Below are 14156 nucleotides of genomic sequence, written 5' to 3' on the forward strand. Positions count from 1 at the left end.
ATCTCAAGCATGTCAGGCTTTTATTTTTACCTCCTTGGAGCTGACAGTTAACAACTGTGCTGTCCCTAGTTGTAACTAATGATACATTGGATCTTTTTGTCATGTGTGTGTGTGTGTTTTTAAGCGATCTGGCCAAATTGTTGCAGGTGGCTGTGTACATTGGCCTGTTGGCTAACATACAATCTGGATTGCCCTGCCTCATTCTTACGCAACTGGGTCAAGCAGGTGTGTCCAAATGGAGATTGTTCTCTGCAAATTATTTACTCAGCTCTGTCTCTTTTTGGCAAGTGAGACGAGAGAATTCTGGTTGTGTTGAACCATAGCTGGGTGGGTCGAACCCTCCCCTCCCTCCCTTTCAGTTAGTTAGAAAATGGGTTATTAAGTAACAGGCTACCCCACTGGTGCTGACTCAGGCTGAAACTAATGAACACCCTGGCTGGCCATTTGAAATTTATTGCACCTATTAATTACAACCATTAGCTGCAGCCAGTGAAATTTTTATAATGAGGACCCTTGCGACTTTGCTTTCCTAGCAGCAAATTAACTGTGTGTATATGAAGGCTGAGGGGGGTTGGGGTTGGGATTGGAATCAATGGGATCAGCATACTTTACAGAAGCAATGTTTTAATTAGTGGTTCTCTGCAAACACTGCAACCTGAAACGCCAGCTGTATAGGCACCATTATTTCCTTTTAAAGAGCCAGTGCTTCCCTTTGCTAATTGAGTTTATTTCTTTTTAAGGCTTTTTTTTTTAATGCAAGAGGTGGGTGGTATGTCCTTTTGTGATATATGTGTGTGTATTTCTTAGGCTGGTGGCTAATACAAGAAGGCCAGGAAAGGAATGGGAAATAGAAATTAAGAATAGGAGGGTCGGGGAAGGGGAAAAAATGTTAGCACTGTAGCCTTCCTTGAAGGAGCTCAGAGCGGCATATGTAGGAGTTATCTCATGGTATCATCGCAATGATCCAGAAAGGCAAAATTAGACTGAGAGGGTCTCCCCCATTGATCTAGCCCGCAAACCACTATCCCTGCAAGCGTGTCCAGACACAAAAGGAAGCTGGGCTTCTGTACCCTGAAGACTTGTTTAGAAGAGGGGATTTCAACAGGTGTAGCTTTTATTGCTACATCTATTGGATTTCCCTCTTCTACACACATGTTTAAAGTGCAGGAGCCTGGCTTCCTTTTGTGGTTGGCGCCCACTCACCCTGACTTGGATAGTGCATTGTTCTATCCTCTGCTCCCTATTTCAGACTGAATAGAATCAAGGTGGTTTGGTTGTGAGAGCTTTTGTTAGTGCCACTGGATAGCTGAGAGGCTGGGTCTCCTGCGTCACAAATATTTATTATCTGCCCTTGACCAAAAGGTCCTAGGGTGAGTTACATGGCAATCAAACAATAAAATGTGATACATAAATAACCAGCAGACTAAAATGGCAACTAATAAAACCGCTCCTATTATTACACTGAATAGGGGTTTTTTTTCTTTACCGCTTTTCCATTTAAATGTACTCAAAGCAGCTCACATCAGGGGTGGAGTAGGGAAAGCAAATCAGTACAATTTCATCTCAGGCAAGTTGCAGCTGGCAATAATGATGATGATGATGATGATGATAATAAATTGCATCTAGGTACCTTAACTTTGTATAGGGACTCAGATGGCGCTGTGGGTTAAACCACAGAGTCTAGGAGCTGCCAATCAGAAGATCGGCGGTTCGAATCCCCGCGATGGGGTGAGCTCCCGTTGCTCAGTCCCTGCTTCTGCCAACCTAGCAGTTCGAAAGCATGTCAAAGTGCAAGTAGATAAATAGGGACCGCTCAATCAGGAAGGTACCGGTAAATGGTGTTTCCGTGTGCAGCTCTGGTTCACCAGAAGCGGATTACTCATGCTGGCCACATGACCCGGAAGCTGTACGCCGGCTCCCTCAGCCAATAAAGTGAGATGAGTGCCGCAACCCCAGAGTCGTCCACGACTGAACCTAACGGTCAGGGGTCCCTTTACCTTTATAGTACTTTGTATACTTTTTATTATCAGTAGCCATCTAAGGGAGCACATGCTCTTTCTTGCAGTAGAATCTACCACAGTTCTAGAGGTGCCTAACATCTCACTATCACTTGACTTTCTTGGTTAATATTCAACAACTGAGCACTGGAGGAGGTGCTGTATCTCAGTGGCGGACCACATATTTTTCATGCCCAAAGTCCCAAGTTCAGTTTCTGTTTCCTCCAGGTAAAGCTGGGGGAAATTCCTGATGGAAATCCTGGAGAATCAGTATAGACAATGCCATTCAGAATAGACAAGGCTGAGCTAGATAGACCCAATAGTCTGACTCAGTGTCAGACAGTACTGTACCTATTTTGTCTGCAATTTTCTTGGTCAAATGTTGATACAGCTAAAGTTTATTTTGTGTTTCCTTTATTGCTTGGCAGTTCAAACATGCAGGTTTATAGCCCCAGTTCACATGCCATGTTAAACCATGCAGGTGAGGAAACAAGCCCATGGGCCTATGTAGGCATATCATTTCCTTCTTTCCAAACAAACCCTCAGCCCAGGTTTGCACACGGTGACAATCTTGACTCTGGCTTGTGAAGAGCAGGACAGGAACAAAAGTGTATGTGCTCATTAAATCATTGTTTATTTTAAATGGCGGTGTGATGTTATGTACCAACAACCTCATATTCCTGGATTTTTAAAATGGCATCCAGGCATAGAGATGCACCCTTAAATTATACAGGCCTGTAATCACCTGATACAAAACAATCATTTCTGTGGTTGAAGATTTGATGGCTGGCTAGTCTAATCCTTTCAGTGTAGATCTTAGAGAGATTGATGCACTCATGTGATCAGGACTGTATGACTATTACCCATGATTTGGTCAGAGCAGGCTCCTTTGAAGGAGTCCATTTATATTCTAATGTTTGCTCCTGCACTTTTCCTGGACACATATTAGATATGCCCTAAGAAGGCATACTCCAAGAGAATAGTTCCCTTACCAATATACTCTTTTTCTGTCGGTTGTCGAAACGGGAATTAAAAATCAGTCAATTTCCTTGCTCTTTCCATGGGACAATTCCCCTCTAATTCCTTGTGTAGGGCTTTAACAAACTGGATCTCCTCCTTTCCTCGTGGCTGGGAGAATGTGTGAAAATGGATAAAGATTTCCAATTTCAGCAGCAGGGCCCTAACTGTTAAGAAGAGCAAAAACCTGGTGAAATCGGTAATTGTTGGTCTAAGGAATTGGTTCTGTCCAGCTGGTTCAGAAAGACATTTATTAGAGCTCAGGGAAAGTGACATTATTAAAGTGAGCATGCTGATTTCAGACAGCTCCCAATTCATCACTCTGACAGTGACAAACACAGTCTGAGGTTAAGCAAATGACTAAAGAGAATTCTTTGGCTTTACATTTTTAATGCTCACCACATTTTCTTGGCTGCAGAGGGTTCTATTCAAAGGATCCTCTCCCTTGAATAGAAAGGGCAGAACAGGGCCATGAAACATGCTTGGATTTTGCAAATCAAGTAGGGCATCTGTCACTCCACTAGCGCTAGTTCATTTATTTTTTAATTATTCCTCACTCCTTAAAAGATCCCTTTTCTCCATTTTCAAGAAGAACAGGAGCATTTGACTCAGCTGTGCTGCCTCTGTTCTTCCAGGCTCGTTCATCATTGTCTGCCCCCTGAATGGAAAGTGGAGGGTCAGTTTTAAAAGGCTCCATGCTACAAGCTTTCCTAAATACATCAATAGCTCCCTAATGGAATTGGGGCTCTTGTCATTCAGACCACCCAGGTCTTCCAGCAAGCAAATGTACCTCAGGTACTTTGGTATACTCCATCCCATTAGCAGGCAATCTCATGCTACAATGTAAGCAGATTATTGTCTTTGCCGTGGCTTCCCTTTCGACAGTAACATGATGTTGGACTACTGTAAGGAGCTCTACATGGGGCTGATCTTGAAGACATTTCTGAAACTTCAATTGGTCCAGAAAGTTGCCACTAGGATGTTAGCAGGGATTGGAAGATTGGTGCATATAACTTGGGTGGGATGCTTTTAATGCATTTCTCTTTCCTTATGGCTTTGGGTTGCGACTGACACACACACACACACACACACACACATATATGAATGATTGTGTATCAACTACACTTCTTACCAATTCAAGGTGCAGCCTAGGAACTTTAAAGCCTTAAATCACCTATCACCTGATGCCAGAGTATCTTCAGATTTGCCACTTCTTTCCCAAGAATTCCATTGCACTGTAGCGTAGCAGGTGGACACAAAAGAGGGGTCCATCAGTTGTGGTGCTCAGGTTGAGGAACAGCTTACTTACAAAGGTTCACCTGAGCAATCCATTGGCCCCAATGAATGGCAATGAAGGCAATTCATCTAAATACATTTAATTAACATATGTATGTTTCTAATCTTATATTTATATTTTGATTGTTTTATTGATTACTTTTATAGTGAGTTGTCTTGAGTAGAAAGTGACAAATTTGTCCATTTTGTGTTGTTCAGTTTTTCATTTTTCTCATTTTGAGTCCAGTTCATCACATTTCCACATTAGGCTATGTAGAATCCTTTTGATCTTAATCTATTTTTTTAAAAAAAGAACCATGGCAATATATATATATTAAAAAAATAATTATTGTCTATATGTCATAGAGTTGGAAGGGACCAGAAGGTGATCCAATCCACCCACCTGCTCCAAAACAGGAGCTGTAAGTTGTTTTAAATTGTTTTTTAAATTGTTTTTAATGCTGTAACACACCCTGGAGGGAGGGAGGGAATAAAATAAAATAAAATAAAATAAAATAAAAAGTCTCTTCATCCAACCTACTCTCTCACACCAGATCACAGTGTTCTACTAGCACTATTTAATGAGCCTACGAAGAAAATAGTTTTAGGTGCTCAGGTAAAAGTGGAAAGCCACATTAAGCTGGGGAAAGCAAACACATAAAATAAAAATACTTTTCCTCTTTCAAATCCAAAAGCAGCAGGGCATCTATCCGGAATACTTAGTTGAAAAATATATTAACTTTGGAAACCAAAGCTTCCAAAATTATTTAGCAGGACACGTTAGCATTGAGCCCAGTGGAAGCAATTTGTTTGCATCATTTACGTGCCAGCCAGTTCTGATGAGTTGTGCTCTCTTATGACACTTGATACACATGTACTTTAAATTATATATTTATTAACAGCAGGTGCGTATTGTAGGCCATGGACAACTTGAAATCCACAGCCCTTCAGACTGTCAAATAAGGAGATGAAGACCAGATGGAGAGTGCCTGATATTGCAGGTGCAAACATGACATTTTCAAGTATTTTACTTTTGTTTTTTTAAAAAAATAAGATCTTATGCCCTCTTTTAAACAGTGTTATGATTTTCAGACATTTATAGTAAAAGAAGTTTTGAAACCATTTCAGAACACAATAAAAAACAGTATGTGACACACTTTCTTCCTGAGCGTACACATGGTATTTAAATACACTTTCTCTTATGCTATGTATTCAAAATATGCAATAAAAAACTTAAGAAAATAAAGAAAATGGCTTTAAAACTGTGATTTTTCTGGTGATTTGTGATGTTTGGTATTCATTTTATTCCTCTACTTTGCTTTTAGCAATTGTTTTTGTTTTTAACATGAAAACCTTAGGGGCGGGGGGAATATAAACACAGAAGCTGAAAATTTAAGGATGTCCATAGAAAGTGGGTTTCCTTTTTCCTATTTCCTTTGCCTTCCTTTAATGGAATCTGGTGTCGACTAAGGTATTCTAACACTTTCTGACAATGCCATTTACCTAGAGACGATTGGCAGCAAAATTGCAGGCTGAAATCGAAGAATGAGTACACTTTTGTGGCTGCATAACTAGCCTTGCAACAGCTTCATTTGGTAGAACTGGCTCTCTCCTGGCCATTACCTCAGAAAACTCTTTTGCAGGCATGCAATATAAGCAGCTGAGAGAGGCACAGAGCTGGCGGTCTGCTCACAAACCTTGCAGACAGGAAGACTCATTAAGGAGTCCCTAGTCATTGCTTTGTGAGTCTCAGAGGAAGCATCAGGGGCCTTATTTAAACTAGGTGTCTGGCAGACAGGTATACCAAAACCTGTCAAATGAAACTGGAGGTGGGGGTGGTGAGCGTGCAGCTGAATAAGTGAGTTCAATGGGAGGTGTGCATTTGTCTTGCTTATCTGCACAGGGACTGCTTTGCGCTGAAGGCAGGGCCTGTCACTGCAAAGACAAGGTCAGGCTGAAACAGAAAGGATAAAGCGAGCCTCCTCTGGTTCCCAGGTTACAGGATGGGAGGGATGCAATTTTTATTGCCATGTGGAACTGACTGTTCTGAGGTGCTGAAGGGTTATTTAATGAATGCCGAGCGGCTGTGTTTGAAGTTAGAAGGTCAGTCAAATATTCCCTGTAACCTTGGAGGGCTTAATCATGCCCTGAGTGCTAGCCGAGCTATTGAAGAGCAACCATCGCAAACCGGGGGGGATTTTGGCTTTCGCCTTTTCCTTTTCATCTGGCTGAGGTAATTCGCAGATTGGAATGCTGTGATTCGGTGGGGGCAGGAGTGCGAATGGTGGCTGGGGGGGCTGTCGGGGAGAAGAAAAAAGTCATTTGGACTCCGTATGTTTGATTTTACTTCACAAGCTTTGTGCAAAGAAAAGAATTGTTAGGGCTTTGCTGGAGTCTCTATGATCCCCAACGAGAAGTTCAGGCCCTAGACATCTTTTCATCTTAAGATGAAACCTCATTTTAAAAACAACATCACAGAGATGGAGTGAGGGAAATGACTGGTGCCCACATTGCTTCACATTGCTCTGCAATAAGGCCAACCCCAAAGCTGTCACTTAGTTCATATTCTTCGTTGTTAAGTTGGCCTCCAAGCCATTGCTTAACGTTGATTCATGATCATGCTTTTTGCTTGTCTGGATGGAGGATTGAGAGTTGGGAGGGGGGAATGCTGTGTTATTTTTCTAGAAAAAGAGGTGTCAGAACTGATTATGAACAGCCTCCCTCTTATAATGCAACGGTGCCCACCTGACAGATGCCAGGACTGAGTTCCACCAAGTTCTGGCTGAAAAATAGCCCAGGGGGATGTACATGTATGTCGAATTTAGCCTCCTTTACAAAGGTAACCTTTACGCTCATTGCTCCACCTATCTTTTGAGGTGGTGTTATTGTTTTATTGACTGGTTTCATTGCATCTTTTATTTGAGTGTGACCTGCCTTGAGATAATTTGCGAGAAAGGCTGGGATATAAAACGTGTGAATGAAGGGATGAATGAGTCAATACGTACCAAATTCATGATAGCAATTCTTCATGCTCATTGTGGGGCTCAAACCTACAGTGATGAAACTGTGCTCTGCCACCTCAGCTAGCCACACTGGTGTAGGAAAGGTGAATGATTAGAACATTGCTGATGCCAAATGGAAGCCAGAAGTGGATGAGTGGCTTTGCAGCAACAACCATACCACAAAGATAACATGTGAGTCACTGGACCATAGTCAGAAACAATGAGGCGGAATGATGGAGATGAGGGGCAGCCACCCAGTGCTTAATTTCTAATGTGAGAGACGCAAGGCGACCCATACCTAAACTGTGTATTCATGAAAGGCATATGTGGTTTCAGGTGTGCAGGGGGCGGGGGGTGCCACTGGCAAACCCAGCCACAGTGTGCATTTCAGTGTGCAAAAGAAATCCTTTCCACATAATATTATTTACAGAAACAGCTTTTTCAAAGATGAGTTTCTGGTGGCCTTTGTTGGGAACAATACAACAAATAAGTGGGGAGTGTCAAAACTATAATTTGTGGGGAGGAATCATGGATTGAATCCAGGGATAGATCTACTATGAAACTCATGAAGCTTAAGCTTCAGGGCCCTAATCCCAGAGAAGCCCCAGAAGCGACCTTAGTCCACATGGCTTTAAAAATTTGCTTTAAAAAGTGCATCATGCATATATGTAACATTTCCCTAATTTTCATCCCCTCCCTCCAATAACTCAAACTATAAGACATGGGACATTTTTGTTCACGCCAGTGACTTTGGCATGAGATAATCCAGTACAGGAAATTTAATGAAAAACTGAGATGTAGTAGTTAATTTAAAAAATATATGTGGTGATGTGTTGTAGAATAACCCAATTAAGAAGATAGCAGTGGTTACCCAGACCTCATTGCTGGTTGCGAAGGGCTCCCCCATAACAGTTTAAACTACAGGGCCCTCCAAATGTAGGTCCACCGCTGATTGAATCTGATTGTGGATGGCAGCAGCTATCCATGTTCAAGGAACATAGGGCTCTGCCTTCTACCAACCAGGTGAGGCCTTGCCCATCTGGTGCAGGACGATCTTCTCTGATGGTTTGCAGGGTCTCAGGGAAAGATGTTTAACTGGAGATGCTAAGGATTGAACCCTTGGAACTTTTGCTTGCAAAGCATAGGCCTCACCACTGAGCTCGGTCCCCGGTCTTCCCCCCTCCCCCCACAATATGTAGAGGTTTTAGGTAGGGGAGCCGAGATTCATTCTAGGTGGAAAACCTGCCGTTCTCTAATGCACTGAGCATTTGGAACGCTGCTCTAAAGTGAAAGTAAGAAATGTTCTGTTGGAAAGCGGGGAAAGAAACCCAAGCTTTTCTCTTCTCTCACCTTACTTTGTATAGATTTCCTTGGATGCTCCTGTCCTTTGCTTGTCCCAGGGGATGCCCCAGTTCACCTTTGCTTGCTTCTGTGGGCTCCATGGCTTCTGCAAGATGAAGAGGAAGAAGGAAGAGCCCAGCGCTGAGCAAGAGACAGCGGTGTGACCTTTCCTTTGTGCATCACCTTACATCTCTCTGTTGAGTTGGAGGAGCACAGCAACTGTGGTATGATGCTGTTATCCTTGTAGGCTACCTCCTGCCCACTCTCATGGCTCTGCTCTGGGGGGGGGGGACTGAAGGGTGCAGCATTCACCAGCACAGGGATGCATGTGGCCTCCAGACAAATTTTCTAGAGCCCTTAAGTCAATTTCAAAAAAGCCCTCTGCAAGGTATTAGTTTAGACCTCTGGGAAGAGCAAGCTTTCTCTCCACCAACAGCCTGCTGTGCAGGGAGACAGGACAGAGAGAGAGGATGTCAGAAAGTGAGTGAGAGAGAAAGGGGTGCCAGAAAAAAAGGGAGAAAAGGGGGTAACCCCACTCATTTTTTTGGTCTAGCCTGTTCTGGCCCTACCCACAATAATCATGTGCCCCTGACAGAATGTGTCCCTCAGCAGAAAAAAGGGTTGCCCACTCCTGCACTAGCATCATCATAACTATTTTTAACATCACCACAGATTTGTGGAGGTGTCAACGGAGAGGTTGGAGCAAACCAAAGGAATGGTCTTTCTGGTGGAGGCTGAGTGGGGAGAACCTAGCTCCATGTCTCCCACAGAGATGCTGCCCCTCTGCTTTCAGCTCTTCCATGGAGCTTGATGGATTAGCTCAGGAAGGAATACTGGCAGGAAGAGATGAACCCATTATGTGAATGATAGCCTCTCTCATCAGTGCCGGCAGTGGGAAGAGGAGAATGTGGAAGACGTTAATCTGCTTTATTACATTTATTTCTCTCTCCTTGTTTTTCTCCCCTAGAGACTTTGCAGGCTTGGGGGGGGGGGGAAACCTCGCTCTGTGCAGACAGGAATGTAACTGAGGATCCAGAAACCAAGCTGGGCAAAATGGCAATTCTACACGGTGTCCTATTTGGAATTACCCTGAGCCTTAGAGACGGTGGGTATCCTGACTTAAAAGATTCTGTTAGCTTCTTAAGATACCACTTTACTGGTTTTTTTTTGTCTATTGTGTAAGAAAGCTGCCTGCAAAATCCTCTGGATATAATCAAAATTAATTTGAAAGTTCATTTAGAAACAAAGCACTAATGTGCTTATATTGGATTATCTTAATGAACATTCTGTCATAGACTTTCATATAAAATCTATTGAAGCGTTGCCACTTGCACATTGAAAAAAAAGAAGAAGAAATTCATAACAAACAAACAAATATAGAAGTGGTAAGTACAGCTATTTAGAGATGCAATGCACAATGGGAAAAACAGTGGCCAGGTGACCTTATGTGCCTGCTCAGTCTGCTGTCCCAGGTCCTCACACCTGAGGGGCAAGTTGAAGACCTTGCAGCTCCTCCTCCTTATGGTTTTAAACTTAACTTGGACTAGATAGTCCTCCCAAGAGAGGATGTCCTCAAACAGAAGATTGTCCTATGTAAAGTAGGACACATGGCCACCCCATTAATTGTTGAGCCCATTTAAATTATTGAATAAAACCAAAGAAGGCATGAGGGAGAAGGGAGCCTTTTAACTATATAAATATACTTGTTTTAACTGATTTTTATATTGTATTTTTCCATTGTTGTAACCCAGCTTGGGACCTTATAATTAAGTATGGGATACGAGACCAAATTAATAATAATGAATGAACAAATACTACCACTATTACTACTACTGCAGGCCGCCTGACGCTTGACAGTGTAAAATTTCCTGCGCTGGAACTATCATTCTAATGCATGGTGTTCCAGTGTGTTTATATTAGGGTTGAGGAACTGGATCTGGCTAAAGGGTCAGATGCATAGGGGCCAATCCTCCACGGGCCACTTGGGCAGATGGGAAGGGGTGCCTACCTGTCAGTCACCTGACATCAGCTGACTGAAACTGCAAAGGAAGATTGTTCCTTCATTTGTGACCCTGAATTGAATTAGATACTTTTAAAATTCAAGCTATGGTTGCAAAGGAAGACTTAGGAATGCACCCCTCATGCTTTCTTTGTAGCCTTGGCTTGAATTCTGCCCTTTTTGAATATAACACCTTTTTCTGTCATCAGGCACAGGAAAAGTGGGCATGGTTCACCCAAGACCACCTGGTGGGCTGACTTCTGAGACCATTACTGCTTTTTTATCATGAGGGCATAATTTGATGGATGTCATGTCACATATCTTTATTCTATGGGGCACAGGAGATTAATAAATCTAGCCCTGGAAGTATCGGATGAGCTGACTGTGGATGGCATGCAAGTTTATCTTATGATAAACTCTCTTAACCTTTCCAAGCTTCTCATCTGTGCCAAGAGACCAGATTTGCACCATAGTAGCAAAGCTGTACATGCTGGTGACTTGAGCTCTTTTTAGGAGGACTTACAAGTCTGGCTGATTGCCGAGAACCACACAGCAATTGTTCTGTTTTCTTACCCCATAATGGGAATGTAAAATTTGTGTCCAGTAAAGATGACCCACTATGAGCTAAATATGATGTCATTCCAGGGAAGGGGTCCCCCCATTTTTGTAAAGAAAAAATAGAAACTAAATAAGTTTTAATCAATCTTTGTCAAGTTCTAGAGAATGATGTTGCTGTAGGAGATGGCTGAAATGTTCCAAACCTGTAATTCTAAAGAGCAGTAAAATAATGGGCATGAAGCCACAATGAGGATTCATCTCCTCACAGAATCAGTTTTAAAAGTTCACAGGAGTCCCTTTCTCCTTCTCATTGCCATGGAGCTGAATGAAGACACTCATACAAGACTTTGGCTAGTTCAACTGTACACAAAAACTATGCTAGGAAAGCAGCCTAACTCATCTAACAATGGAAGCCACCCTGGTACAATTTGGCCATCGCAACAAAGAGTGCTCTCTGGATACCACCACCTTATACATGGTTACTTTGGACCAAGTCCCACTGAACTCAGTGGAAGCTTATTTCTGATGTAGGATCCATATATTTTAGATTCATTGTCTTCTCAAAGAGCATTCAAAATGCATTCTAACCACATTTTAGCCACAAAAAGTGTGCAAGTCTCATCTCCATAAAATAAGTGTTAAGATTACCTTGTTGCCATTAACCCCCCCTGCTTTAAGATGTTGAACTATCTATGCCGCCTTGTACAAATCTGGGGGTACTAGCCAACAGGCATCCACCAGAGCTGACATTTCTGCAGTTTAGATTGAACCATGCTGAAAACTGCATAACTGGGTTTTTTTTCCTCCAAAGCTTGCACCAGGACAAACATACACCATTACTTGGAACTACCAAACCATCTCACATCATGTTTAATAATCCCCCCCATATACATAACTATATAGCCCTTGATGTTTTCCAGATGAACTGCTCACCACCATTTTCAAGATAAGTTCTTCCCCTCTAAGGAAGCCATTTCCAACAAAACTTATTTAATATGTTCATCCCTATGGAAGGTAATAATGTAAGCAGAGTGCACTATCCCCAGTTTCCACATACATGTACATTCAGACAAGGTTGTATCAGAACTAATCAAGTGACATTGTTTTTGCCCTCATCCTTGTCTCTAAAATTACATTGGCAGGCTTCAGTGTTGACTCTAAATCATAAGGCTTAGAGCTGCTTAACCTGCTAGTTTATATTTTCCAAGTATCAATACAGTGGTACCTCGGGTTACAGACGCTTTAGGTTACAGACTCCACTAACCCAGAAATAGTACCTCGGGTTAAGATGAGACGAGGATGAGAACAGAAATTGTGCGGCAGCAGTGGGAGGCCCCATTAGCTAAAATGGTACCTCAGGTTAAGAACAGTTTCAGGTTAAGAACAGACCTCCAGAACAAATTAAGTTCTTAACCCGAGGTACCACTGTACTGCAATCTATGGATACAAATGACTCATTTTTGGTTGGAAACATGTGCATCTGAAAGAAACATAATAATATTTGCAGTTTTTTAACTTTGAGAAAGATGTTAAAAAATGAACGAGCATCAACAGTCAATATAGGTGAGTGGGAAGTTAGTCGGTGTGTGTGTGTGTGTGTGTGTGTGTGAGAGAGAGAGAGAGAGAGAGAGAGAGAGAGAGAGAGAGAGAGAGAAGATTTTTACCATTAACACTAATTGCCTACAACTTTGCTTCAGGGTATCTTTCAAGATAGATAATATATTGTCTGTCTGGATAAATATTAGTCTTGCTCCGAGTCTTGCTCGGAGCCAGAATGTCTCCCAAATGTTTAATGGTAGGGTAGGAAACAAAACTGTATGTGTGATGAAGCTTTCTTCAAAGTTGTGCTTTGTTTTGATCTTTTGACAGAGGTGATGCTGCCAAGACAACTTTCATTGCACCCGTTTAAGGTAAATGACAAGTTTTTGTGACCAGCTGGATGGGTGCAGGACATGCACAAATTGGAGGAATGAAGCCAAGGAAGGGAGAATGAGTCAAATACCTTGTTGTACAGCTTCCCAAGAAGAAACTGTGCTAAATTATAAATATGAACATCTTTCCCAACCTAAACCACTCTGCTATGTACACTTGCACTACTAATCCTAGAATCTTAAACTGTGAAATAGGAATAAATCCAATAATTGTGTTATTTCTGACTGGCATTTAAAGGTATTACAAAAATATAAGTATCAGGTTAATTTCAGGTTGTACAGTTACTGCATTCCAATATTACCTAAAGTAGAAAGGATACTTTTAAAAATCATAATACAGTTGTATGCACTGAGGCTGATATGGCTATAAGAAGCACTTTATTTCTACAGGGTCAGTAGATATATGTTTTGGGCTGAGGTAGACCAGCATCTAAACATTCATGGCTTTGTTGCTTGCAAGGATACAGTCCCTCAGGAGATAGAAACAAAGAAAACCAAACATCTACTCAATATCTCTTACCTTCTACTTATAGCTTATGGCTATAACCATCTGATGTGCTCTCTGAATTTCAAAGCTGAATGCCTGGGTGGTCAGTGAATTTATAAATTTTCCAGAGGGTGGCTGAAAATGTTTTATATTATTTTGTCTGGCCATAGAAAATACTGCAGTGACCAAATCTTGTCATAATTATCATTGTAAGCAATAGGCACTATTTTGAAATTGGTTGAAATCCTGTGCATATTTATGTATGCAGTATACAAAACTGTGGGCTGGAATGATTCTGCATCTCTGATTAATGGAAAGAATTGTTATCTACCCCATCTATTTATTGAATGTACCTGCAGTCAATTCGCACAGTCACATTTATGAGTGAGCACACGTGTATATAGACCACTAATGATTCAAGTAAAGTCTATATAGATTTATATTTTTATCTATATACAAATATAGTCTAAGTTTACTCTTAATTATGCTGGAGCCTAGCTAGTGCACAGCAATTTATTTTTATTTCAAAATGTCCTATGTTCTCTGAAA

At 41.7% G+C, this 14156-nt stretch overlaps 1 protein-coding gene across 9 annotated transcripts in view; it reads left to right on the forward strand.

Moving 5' to 3' along the window:
• The window catches only part of BLACAT1 (BLACAT1 overlapping LEMD1 locus), a 74835-nt gene extending 60679 nt beyond the window's left edge, over positions 1–14156 (forward strand). For 4 of the 9 annotated variants that reach the window (XM_081916498.1, XM_081916499.1, XM_081916496.1 and 1 more), the window contains exons 2-4: positions 8656–8856; positions 9600–9737; positions 13059–14156. In XM_081916498.1, the coding sequence (XP_081772624.1) occupies positions 8695–8796 (102 nt within the window). In that variant the 5' untranslated portion in view covers positions 8656–8694 and the 3' untranslated portion in view covers positions 8797–8856; positions 9600–9737; positions 13059–14156. The other 5 variants (XR_014169586.1, XR_014169587.1, XM_081916497.1 and 2 more) reach the window with 4 other exon arrangements.

This window comes from Podarcis melisellensis, assembly GCF_964234715.1.
Source record: "Podarcis melisellensis genome assembly, chromosome: 6".
Taxonomy (NCBI): Eukaryota; Metazoa; Chordata; class Lepidosauria; order Squamata; family Lacertidae; genus Podarcis; species Podarcis melisellensis.